Below are 11,142 nucleotides of genomic sequence, written 5' to 3'. Positions count from 1 at the left end.
CTCAACTCTTTAACAGCTCTGAGCCCTCAGCCTGTAATGTCTGCTAAGAATTAAAACTGAAGATTAACGAGGTCCTTACGTCCTCACTCTCTTTGTAAAGCTTAGCAGGGTGCAGCTGCTATGTAAGTACTTCCTCTTAAAAAAAAAAACGCCACAGCACGAAACAGAACAAAAGCCCACAGTATCCCCAGGGCAGCAGCGAGAATTGGACCCCCTCTCTCTGCCAACGAAGCAACGGTGACCCTGGTAATATCACCCAGCCTCTGCTTAGAGTGAGGAGGAGGAAAGCTATAATGATCCAAAGCAAGACCCATGTCCCTGGGAACCCCCAGTCCCCTCTAGATCAGGCTTCAACTCACAGAAAGCAACACCACCTCCAGTGGTTTTTGAGAGGTGCAGAAGCAGTTGAAAGGATCCACAGCGGTACAGGACAACAGCTTGGCCACCTCTCCCTCTAGATTTTGCATTCTCTGAGAAAACACTGGGGAGCAACAGGAAAACAACCTTCCAGACCATGGCTTGGTGGGCAAAATTAGGGTGGTTTTCAATTACACTGGCTCAATCCATTAACGTCGCACAATTGAAAGCTCCCAGAAGCCTTGTTAAGATGCAGACTAACATGTTCAAAGCCACGTTAACTTGCTGTATTGATGCGGGGGGGGGGGGCAGAATGAGGATTACTGCAGCTGGTAATATTGAAAACCAGTCATTTTGTTCATCGAGAAAGTAAAAAGCCCCAGAGTAAAAGCAGCCCCTCACACGGGGCAGCTGATCCCCTCGTTCACAGGATGCAGTTACAGCCAGAGGTATTTTTGCTAAGACATAAAGGGCTAAATCCTACCCATCCCCTCGTTCACAGGACACAGTTACAGCCAGAGATATTTTTGCTAAGACATAAAGGGCTAAATCCTACCCATCTATACACCCGTGGAAACCTACTGACGTCAATGGCAGTAACGGTGTAATTGAAGGCAGAATGTAGCTCAAGGGGTCCCCTTTTATTACTCTAGGAACAGTACAGTGTATTAATAAGAGCACAGGAGTCCCCAGAGATTCCACCCCGCATTTTATGTTTTTAAGACATGTGACCAGAGTTTTGAATCTCTGGTTACAGAAAGCATCTTTCGGGAATTAATAAAGCGTTAGCAACATTCAGCATGACTAATCTGGTCATTAAAAGGTATTTTTTTTTAACCTTAAGGCTTAATTAAAATGGGAAACAGGACAGAAATAACTATCCCTACAAAGACTACAGTTTGTTTTCCTAAGTTTTCTCAGCCACACTTAACTACGTGGAACGACAGCGGGTCAGATTCCCACTGAATTTTCATCACTGAAAATTAACAGTCCCACTGAAGTCAGCACACGTGTCATGAACTTGAGCTAAGAGTTGCAAAAATTCAGTACATTCAGCATGCTGGAATTTCTAACACACTTCTGGTACATTATGCCATTTATTATGGCTCATTAACCAGATCTTTCTGGACCCAGAGCTGATTAAATTTATTAAATGCCCACACTAAAAGCTCTAGGCACTCTAACAGTTAATTAGGTTTACAGGTATAAAAGATAATCACAAAGGGGTCCTATCTAAATAACTAGTTCTCCCACCAGTCAGCAGATCAAGTAATGGAACTTCAGAAGGAAAAAAAAAAAAAAATCTATTTAGGAGAAATCTATTTCTATTTTACTTGCTCTTCAGGCTCTTCATCTGAGGCAAGGAACTAACAATATTTTCTGCGAGGAAGATGGACACTGCTGCTTCATGAGGAATCCACCGTCCTTCTTGCAAATCTCCCTTCCTAAAACCATCCTTAGACCTTCTCTACACCCACTCCTTCTGTCCGGGACAGGCTGCAGAGCTGGAACCCTGCCACAAGCAGCCTTCCCAAGGACCACGACAGAAGCTCCGCGCAAAGGTTGATGGCTGAATGAGGGTGTTCTGCGTGTTCTAAAGACTAGAGCAGGGGGTGGAGCAGGAAGGAGAGGAAAAAATGACAGCTTCAAGCCAGATACTGAACATGGAATACCAAGGGGACAGACAGCTCAAAAGAGATCTAATTTCCCTGGGTTTCCTGCTGTAAAAATAAATCACCACTAAAAAAAAAAATATATATTCAAGTGATATTGTATAGTTAAATCTTATAATAAATTTTTGGCTCTTATTGCTCAAATCCTTCCTTAGTCCATTAAATGTGCTGAAGTCACCAGGATTTCTCAAATGAGAAATGGTGTGCAGAGATAGGCCATTTATTACCGACCTCTCAAAAATGGAGATAAAGTGGTTGGTATTCTCCTTCGATGCAGGAGAGGGCTCCTGCCAGGCTTATTTATTTAATTATTTATCACGAGGCTTCATCAGTATCATCTGAGAGGTTGGAAATTTTAATACTCCCATCAGATCTAAGAGATGAAGGCAAACTCAGAACATACCCATAATAGGAACCCGAGAGTTCCTGTCGATTTTGCCACAGGGAAATTAGTTTGCTTCAGGGATATAAAGCTCTTGAACCAAATCAAAAATAAAACTCTGCTGAAGAATTGTCTCCATGCAACAGAAAATTTCAAAAGCTGTAAGTAAACAATTTATTTTTATAAATTGTTTATTTACAATTTATTTATAAACAATAAACAGCACAACACTTGCTGTGCAGAAAGACTCTGTCTCCTTACAAAATACAGCTTTTTATTTTGATGAAAAATAACAAGACACTTTCACGTGGATATCTAAAAAAAAAATTAAAAAAACCCTCTCACGTAGCTGTTTGCAGTCAAGAAAACTCTGCCCTTGCACACATTTTGGCTGGAATTTCTCCTTTTCTGGCCTTCTGCCGATGACCAGTAATCCCCTGCATGAAGCACTGCATACAAGAAACATCAGAACCACGGGCCCGATCCCAGACACGCTCAAATCCACAAGGGAGGACAACAAGAAATACGCAGAGCATTCACGATCTTTGCTTTGAAACAGGGGAAAGAGACTGAGAAGGAAAAAAAAATCCAACAACCACCTTGGGCTGCCTCCAGTGCTGCTTTTTGGAGTGACTCCCGATCCAGATGGGCAGGCAGAAAAGAGGATGTATTCGCTCTAAACCAGGCTCCGGGGAGTCCTTTCATCTGATCCCCGCTACCGGCACCTGCTGCTGTTTGCGGATCTTGTTGAAGAGCTCCATGTACTGAACCATGGTGTCCGCTGGGCTGTAGACGCTGTCGTGCTTGGTGCCAAACACCGACGGGATGCCAGGAGCGTGGTTGCCCATGAAGCTCTGCATGAACTCCATGAGCAGGTTCCAGCAGTCGTTGGCGATCACGCAGGGGCAGTACTCCACCTGGCAACACAAACCACAGCCCTGAAGCTCACGGTGGGGGCAATAACTACACGGGAGGCAACGCGCTTTCGTTTCTCTGCCTCACTAGAGAGGGAATATTGTCATAAAAACATCCGAGAATCATAGAATGGTTAGAGTTGGAAGGGACCTCAAAGATCATCCAGTTCCAACCCCCCTGCCATGGGCAGGGACACCTCCCACCAGACCAGGTTGCTCAAAGCCCCATCCAGCCTGGTCTTATCCAGGAATATCCAGAATATTTTAGCATATACAAGGATGAACAAATATAAATGACTAGGACATGCTGGGAACATGCAAGCAATCCCTTCAAAAGGGAAGGGAAGGTAAAACGTACCCTGTAAAGGCACTGATTTTATTAAATCCCCAGAGTGGAGGTCATGGGACGGTGGTTCAAATGCCACATTAAGTTTACCCCATCCAAAACCAAACTTAATTCCCGTGCGAACGGAAATGGCTCACATGGCTGTGACGTCTTTGAGGACTGTACTGGAAAAAGCCTTGGGACTTGGAAGCATTTAATACCAGTCTGGTCCCGAATCAGGACTAGGTCTTAATGCAAACCCCTGAAAAAAACCTACTGAAGTGAAACAGAAGCGGCCAGACGGCCTGGAAATCTGGGCCTGGACTCAGGCTTAGGGTAAAAGGAGCTTCTGTTTAACCCCAGGTCAACAGCGACGCTGGCGCTACAACATCTGTGTTTAGTGCAATGAAGAAAGAAGCCATTTCTCAATCCTCCTCCCTGCTGGCTGGGAACACCTGCCTCAGGAGACGCAGCGTGATTATTAGTTGTCTATCAGATAATAGGATTTGTGTGTTGAGAAAAGCACAAGCTCTGATTCTGAAGGACTTTTAAGCACCTAATTCTCAGCTATCTTGAAGGCTGTTAGGCACCAATACATCTAGATGAGTCTGACCTGCTCTTCCCATCCCAGCGCAGCCCGGCTCTTTTGCCGAGAGGCTTTTCAGCCTAGCTGGGGCTTGTCCACGGCTTGTGAGCCTTCGACTCACGCTTGCACTCGGCCAAGCATCTCCCCAAATGCCTTCCTAGATCCTCCCATGCCCTTTCGTGTAGGCTGATGGATTTCCCTTTAGAGTTTTCTCCAGCCCAGCCTCCACCCCATGAAAGGCCCTCGGCAGTTGGCAGCCGACGCTCTGGAGCCTCATCAGCAGTCGCGGCACCGAGCGGGGAGCGCGGAAGCAGTTTGATGGCAGGATTCGAGCCCGCCGTGCACCCTCAGGGTGCAGCAATCCAGGTGGGCATGCCACAGGGGGAGGACTGACGCCTGCCAAAAGCTCTCTGCTGAGGAGAGAACCATCTTTACACCCTGTGAGCAGAACCTGCGGCAAGAAAGCACCGCTCTCCCGGGCTGTGTCTGCTCGGGATGGAGAGAGAAAGCAAAACCCAAATCAGCATTGAATTAGCAGGTGAAGAGGTTGCTTTGTCTGCCTCGATACGCTGATTAACCTGAAATGTGCCACTAGTGCTGTGCACCAGGACTTTAAGCAGCTTTTCAGTTTGATGGGATCCCTTCGGGGTTTTGTTTATCGACCATCCAACCACAGGCTTTTCTGTAGCTGCAGCTGAGCCCCAAAGTACCTGCCTGAATAAAACCTTGCTGTGAAAAGGATAAAAATACCCTGCCTGCTGCACGCAGCAACACATCTAGTACAAACTACCAGCAACGAGGAATGCAATCGAGAGACAGAATCATAGAATTGTCTGGGTTGGAAGGGACCTTTTTAAGATCATCTAGTCCAACCATCAATCTAACTCTGATAAAACCCATCACTAAACCATGTCTCTAAGCGCTATGTCAACCCGTCTTTTAAATACCTCCAGGGATGGTGCCTCAACCATTTCCCTGGGCAGCCCATTCCAAGGCTTAATAACCCTTTCAGTGTAAAAATTGTTCCTAATATCCAATCTGAACCTCCCCTGGTGCAACTTGAGGCCGTTTCCTCTTGTCCCATCGCCTGTGACTTGGGAGAAGAGACCGACCCCCCCTGGCTACACCCTCCTTTCAGGGAGTTGTAGAGAGCGAGAAGGTCTCCCCTCAGCCTCCTTTTCTCCAGGATGAACACCCCCAGCTCCCTCAGCCGCTCCTCACAAGACTTGTTCTCCAGACCCCTCACCAGCTTCTTTGCCCTTCTCTGGACCCGCTCCAGCCCCTCAACATCTTTTTTGTGGTGAGGGGCCCAAAACTGGACACAGCCCTCGAGGTGGGGAGGGGGATTTCTCCTCCAGCCTCCTTCCCCTGTCTGTAGTCATAGTTTGTACACTTCAAAGACAATTCTTACCTCCACAGAGATCCCACGGGCACTGGGCCCCATTGTCACCGTGCCCACCTTCACCAAGAAGTCACAGTACTGGTAGCGGGTGCCCCGGCTCTCTATCTTGTTGGCCTTGGCGTTTTGGAAGAAGCCTTTCAGCTTCACCATGAGGGTATCAAAGTTGGCATCTGCTACGAGGCAGGGACCGTTCTCGAAGAGGGCGAAGCAGCTGAGGGGATACTCTGAGTTGTGCATCACGTACATCAGCTTGCCTGTCTGCCCTGAAATAACAGCGATGGTATTTGGGCTGTAAAACCAACAGTCCTCTGCTTGTGAGTTCTTTAAAGAAGCTTCTGGTTTTTCCTCTGTCCTCCTTCTTGCTTTAATTCCAGGGTCCTTGTACCGCTCATACACGCTTTACGTATCTGGCCGTTCAGTGAATAAATTGTATTTTCTTCTTAAGATTTAAAGTTAAAGGGGAAAAAAAGACTTTGGCAGTTGGCAGCCCAAGGATAATCATAGAACGGTTAGAGTTGGAAGGGACCTTAAAGACCACCCAGGTCCAAACCCCCTGCCCTGGGCAGAGACACCTCCCACCAGACCAGGTTGCTCCAAGCCCCCTCCAACCTGGCCTTGAACCCCTCCAGGGATGGGGCAGCCACAGCTTCTCTGGGCAACCTGGGCCAGGCTCTCACCACCCTCACAGCAAAGGATTTCTTCCCCACATCTCATCTCAATCTCCCCTCTTTCAGTGTCAAACCCTTCCCCCTCCTCCTATGGCTCCCCTCCCTGATCCAGAGTCCTTCCCCAGCTTTCCTGGAGCCCCTTTAGGGACTGGAAGGAGCTCTAAGGTCTCCCCGGAGCCTTCTCTTCTCCAGGCTGAACCCCCCCAACTCTCTCAGCCCGTCCCGGTGCCCCCCTGGTGCCGACCTTGGCTGCCGATGGTGGAGGCGGCGGTGTGATAGGTCTCGCAGTCCACGCAGAACGTCCCCTGCTTCTCCGCCCCCAGCACCTCCAGCTTCCGCGTCAGGATCTCCACCGTCTGCTGCACGCTCTTCCCCTCCGCCACCGGCACCTGCGACACGCTGACAACCGAGGAGGGACTCAGCGACCCGCCGGGCCCCGTCCCGGGCCGCCCCCCCAACTCCCGCCGCCATTACCAGGTCACCCCCATCGCTGCACCGGAAGCGCCGCCGGAAAGGGGCGGGTTCAACGAGACGCCGGAAGGGGCGGGGCCGACGTGCCGCCGCCGGAAGGGGCGGGGTGTGGGCGCACGCGGGGCCGGTGGCGGCTCCTCTCCGCCATGCCCAAGGCCCGGCGGCCGCGGGGCTCCGGCCCCGGATCTGCGTTACCGTTGGCCGAGCAGATCCTTCAGGAGGCGGCCCCACGGCCCACGGCGCGGGGGAAGCGGCGCGGCGGCGGCGAGGAAGAGGATGATGATGGTTACGTGGACGCCCGCTTGTCTCGGCGTATCCTGCAGCAGGCCCGGCGGCAGCAGGAGGAGCTGGAGGCCGAGCACGGCCCCGGCGCCCCCGCCTCCCCCCCCAAGCAGCGCAGCACGGCGCTGGGTGAGTCCCCCATTCTCCCCTCCCGCCCCCCCGGGATTGCGGGGTGCCAGGCCCCGGGCTCAGCCAGCGCCGCTCCCCCGCAGGCCCGGCGGGTGGCGGCTCCGACTCGGAGGAGGATGATGAGGATGAGGAGTGGCCTTCGCTGGAGAAGGCGGCGGCGGTGGCAGCCGGGAGAGGGGAGTACTGCGGGGAGGTGGTGGTGGACCCCGAGGACGAGGCGGCCATCGAGATGTTCATGAACAAGAACCCGCCGCTGAGGTGAGGAGCGAGGGGACGGGACGGGACGGCGGGTGCTGCCCTCCGCTCCCGAAACAGCTCCTGACCCGCGGCCCCCCGGCCCCAGGCGCACGCTGGCCGACATCATCATGGAGAAGATCACGGAGAAGCAGACGGAGGTGGAGACAGCGCTGTCGGAGATGTCGGGCTGCCCCATGCCCCAGCTCGATCCCCGCGTCCTGGAGGTCTACAGGGGCGTCAGAGAGGTGAGGGCAAACCCCTCTGCCCCGGGGTCCCATGCTGAGCCCCACAGCCACCCCCGCTGTCCCTCTGAGTCCCCACCCTCCCTCAGCACAGGCCGTTCTGTGTGTAACCCCCAGTTTGCTTGGTATCGGTCACTGAAGGGCCTGGAGAGTTTCTGAGTGACAATCTCCTCGGGATGATCCTGGGACGGTCCTTTCTTAGGACCCGGCTGGTTCTTTCTTACCAGAGATGCTGAGGGAGGGGACAACTTCCTCACGGTCATTAACAAGTCCTGCTGTCCATGCCTGTATGTCATGGCCCGACCTGCGTCCGTGTCTTTTAAGGTGCTGTCTAAATACAGGAGCGGGAAACTCCCTAAGGCATTTAAAATCATTCCTGCCTTGTCCAACTGGGAGCAGATCCTCTACATCACGGAGCCGGAGACGTGGACGGCAGCTGCCATGTACCAAGCCACCAGGTACGATCAGCTCTGGGAGATGCTGACGTGGGATTTTTGGCTTTTTTCTCTCCATATTTACAAAATACCAACCCGTGTCCTGCTCGGCCTCCTTTCTCCACACCCCGCTCTGTGCTTTGCTTTTCCCAGGATATTCTCATCCAACCTGAAAGAGAGGATGGCCCAGCGGTTCTACAACCTGGTGCTGCTGCCGCGCGTCAGGGATGACATCGCCGAGTACAAGCGCCTCAATTTTCACCTCTACATGGCTTTGAAGAAGGCTCTGTTCAAGCCGGCGGCCTGGTTCAAAGGTAGGGACTCGCCTCTGGGGCCGCGTTCCTGCCCGGGAGGCTCTGGCCGTCTGGAAGCTCAGTGGGGGCACCACTGCCCAGTGAGACAGGACACTGTCCCCTGCATGGCGTGGCCCTGAGGATTTAGTGGGGAGGAGGAGACACGAAGGAGATGGAGGGAGCCCCCCTTGGTGGACGAGGCGGCTTCCAAAGCCCCAGAGGCCTGTTTGTGGTGTTCAGAGGGGAAGGGTGATGAGTGCCACAGACTTACACAGGTGTTTCCAGTGAGCGCTGACAGGGATTTGGCTTCTTTTGGAGGTTGATGGCAGGTTATGAACCATCTCGGGTCTGATCTTGGTCTCATCTGGCAACCTGAGGTGTTTCAGGGCTCGTTGCCTGGCTGGGAGATGCTGCGAGGCCTGTAACAGCAGCTGCTGGAGGAGCTGTTATTTCCTGGGCTGGGATGTGTTGGAGAAGGGGCCGAGCCCCACGTCCCACAGCTCTCCCTGCTGCCGTTAAAACAGGGCGGTGCCTTACTCTTCCCCCTCTGCAGGGATCCTCATCCCCCTGTGCGAGTCGGGGACCTGCACGCTGCGGGAGGCCATCATCATCGGCAGCATCCTCACCAAGTGCTCCATCCCCGTCCTCCACTCCAGGTAATGCCCTGGGAAGCTGTTGGGGGGCAGAGGTTCTCTGGGGACACCGGTGCAACGCCTCAGAGCTGTCCCTCAGCCTCTCCGGAGGGTGGGAGGGGGTTCGCTCGGCTCCCTCTGGGGTTGAGACTCAGGGCTCGGAGCTGGGTTTGTCGTCTTGGTGTCTGGGTGCCTGGTGCCACCCGTGGCTCCTGCCCTCACCGCGGCGCTCCCTCCGTCCCCGCAGCGCGGCCATGCTGAAGATCGCCGAGATGCAGTACAGCGGCGCCAACAGCATCTTCCTCCGGCTCCTCATCGACAAGAAGTACGCCCTGCCCTTCCGCGTGGTAGATGCCCTCGTCTTCCACTTCCTGGCCTTCCGCACGGACCAGCGGGTCCTGCCCGTGCTGTGGCACCAGAGCTTCCTGGCCTTCGCCCAGCGCTACAAGGAGGACCTTTCCTCGGAGCAGAAGGAGGCTTTGCTGGAGCTGCTCAAGTTCCACAGCCACCCGCAGATCTCCCCGGAGATCCGGAGGGAGCTGATGAACTCCAAGACGCGGGACGTGGAGGGGCAGCAGCCTGTGGCCATGGAGTGCCAGGGAGAGGCAGGGGAAAGCTGACCTGCTCCCGGGACGCTGCTGAGCACAGTTGGGAGCCCGGTGGGTGAGCGGAGCCGTGTGGGAGCATCCATCCCGGGATTCTGCTGCTCCAAGCGGGCGCTGGGGACAGGTTGTGCCCGTAGACCTGGACTGTCCTCCCTGTCACAGGGCAGGACAGCCCTTGTCCCACCCTGGAGCCTGCTGCCACCAGCACTGGGAGGGTTTGGCCTTTTCCTGTACTGGAAAATAAAACCCCAGCCGAGGCCGTCAGCCAGGGGTGGTTCTGTGACCTCGGCACGGTCCTGCCCTGTCCCCGTCTTGTCCTGTCCCCAGCAGGTGGCAGAGCAAAGCCACCAGCCCCGGGCTTCTCGCAGAGCTGCAGATGGAGTCTGCGCTGACAGCACCGTCCCCAAATTGCAAAGGAGAAGGGGACGCCTGGGCACCCCTCCTGTTCCCTCTGGGTGCCCCGCTGGGGGCTGCTCCCTGCGCAGTCAGGCAAAGGGAGAGTGGGTGGGGGGACTGGGACCCCCCCAGACTGTTCCCAAAGCCCCAAACCGCTCTTAGCGGGGGAAAAACCCCCACTCCTGTTGGTGCTTGAGGGTTTCCTGAGGGCTTGGTTGTCACCAGGCAGGAACGGGACATCACGGGGAGTGTGTGTGTGGCTGCGGGCAGGAGTGAGGGCAAGAGCAGCCCAGCAGCGCTGGGGGCAGAGGGGGAAGCGCTGGGGGGGGCAGCAAAGGGGAGTCCCTGCAGAGCCCCTCTCCTTGCAGGGGCACGGGGCAGCCTTTGGCTCCCTCCATCCCTGCACACCCCATGGCCTGGGCCCTCCTTCCTCCCTGGCACCATCACCATCCTCGCTCCCCTGCCTCCAAAATGCCTGCCATCCCCCTTCCCCAGGGATTTTCCCAAAACATTTCCCCGGCTGCCCCTCTGGGTCTCCCTCTGCTCAGCAAGGCTGGTGAAGGCCCGGGGCCACTGTCCTTGGCCCCATTGAGGCCATGTGCCTGGCCTGCTGGTGGCAACCTGCCCATGCACATGTGCCACCTCAGCTGGAAAACCCAGTGGGGGCTTTTCCTCCCGTGTCCCACGAGGCGCTGCACTTACCCCGGGGAATTGCCGAGGGTGACGCTGCGATGCTGCGGGGTTTGCGTGTTGCTGGTCCCCGGCTTTGCTCCTGAAACCGGCACCAAGTCCTGCTGGGGCAGCCCGTGGAGAAAAGCCCCTGTGGCAGCAGGGGGTGGGGGGCGCTGGGGGGGCAGCTGCCTCCTGTCTGGGCTTCTCTCCGGAGTTGGCACCTTCTCCCGTGACGGCGGCGGGAGCAGAAGCCGCACGAAGGGGGAGCGGCACGCAAAGCTGGTTGCACACCGCAGCGCCTTCTCCTTGGCTTCCTGATTTTTATCTCCTTTCTTTAAAGAAAACCAGAAGCCGATGATGGCGAGAGATAGCCCGGGCTCGCCCAGCACCCTCTCGCCAGCCTGCAGCCCCGCTGAGCGGCGAGGCGCGGGGGGGGGGGGGG

General features: G+C 54.8%; 2 protein-coding genes across 3 annotated transcripts; one reads left to right on the top strand and one right to left on the bottom strand.

Annotated features, from left to right (window-relative positions):
• Nucleotides 1-1,922: 1,922 nt before the first annotated feature.
• MED20 (mediator complex subunit 20) lies at nt 1,923-6,807 on the bottom strand. 2 transcript variants are annotated; one of them, XM_074163145.1, is made up of 4 exons: nt 6,782-6,807; nt 6,552-6,706; nt 5,649-5,902; nt 1,923-3,329 (listed from the first exon to the last, which is right to left on the bottom strand). In XM_074163145.1, the coding sequence occupies exons 1-4, from the start codon at nt 6,793-6,795 to the stop codon at nt 3,114-3,116; spliced, it is 639 nt and encodes a 212-aa protein (XP_074019246.1). In that variant the 5' UTR covers nt 6,796-6,807; the 3' UTR covers nt 1,923-3,113. The 2 variants fall into 2 exon arrangements, with proteins under 2 accessions (XP_074019246.1, XP_074019245.1); XM_074163144.1 differs by having other exon boundaries at nt 2,672-3,356; nt 6,782-6,798.
• A 68-nt stretch (nt 6,808-6,875) lies between these two features.
• Nucleotides 6,876-9,938, top strand: BYSL (bystin like). The gene is made up of 7 exons (XM_074163353.1): nt 6,876-7,189; nt 7,273-7,447; nt 7,533-7,671; nt 7,993-8,126; nt 8,256-8,416; nt 8,949-9,051; nt 9,275-9,938. The coding sequence occupies exons 1-7, from the start codon at nt 6,925-6,927 to the stop codon at nt 9,645-9,647; spliced, it is 1,350 nt and encodes a 449-aa protein (XP_074019454.1). The 5' UTR covers nt 6,876-6,924; the 3' UTR covers nt 9,648-9,938.
• The last annotated feature ends 1,204 nt before the right edge of the window (nt 9,939-11,142 follow it).

Source organism: Numenius arquata, chromosome 24 (genome assembly GCF_964106895.1).
Source record: "Numenius arquata chromosome 24, bNumArq3.hap1.1, whole genome shotgun sequence".
NCBI classification, from domain to species: domain Eukaryota; kingdom Metazoa; phylum Chordata; class Aves; order Charadriiformes; family Scolopacidae; genus Numenius; species Numenius arquata.
Note: the sequence above shows the minus strand (reverse complement) of the source record. Positions and strands in the feature narration are given on the sequence as shown.

Bases quoted from the DNA above. Each gene is read 5' to 3' on its own strand.
- MED20 (XM_074163144.1), bottom strand. The intron at 5,903-6,551 runs GTCGGCACCAGG...CTGTTATTTCAG, and splicing joins CTCCACCATCGGCAGCCAAG to GGCAGACAGGCAAGCTGATG. The intron at 3,357-5,648 runs GTAAGAATTGTC...CCCCACCGTGAG, and splicing joins CCCGTGGGATCTCTGTGGAG to CTTCAGGGCTGTGGTTTGTG.
- BYSL (XM_074163353.1), top strand. From the start codon at position 6,925: ATGCCCAAGGCCCGGCGGCCGCGGGGCTCCGGCCCCGGATCTGCGTTA. The intron at 7,190-7,272 runs GTGAGTCCCCCA...GCTCCCCCGCAG, and splicing joins GCAGCGCAGCACGGCGCTGG to GCCCGGCGGGTGGCGGCTCC. The intron at 8,417-8,948 runs GTAGGGACTCGC...CCCCCTCTGCAG, and splicing joins GCCGGCGGCCTGGTTCAAAG to GGATCCTCATCCCCCTGTGC.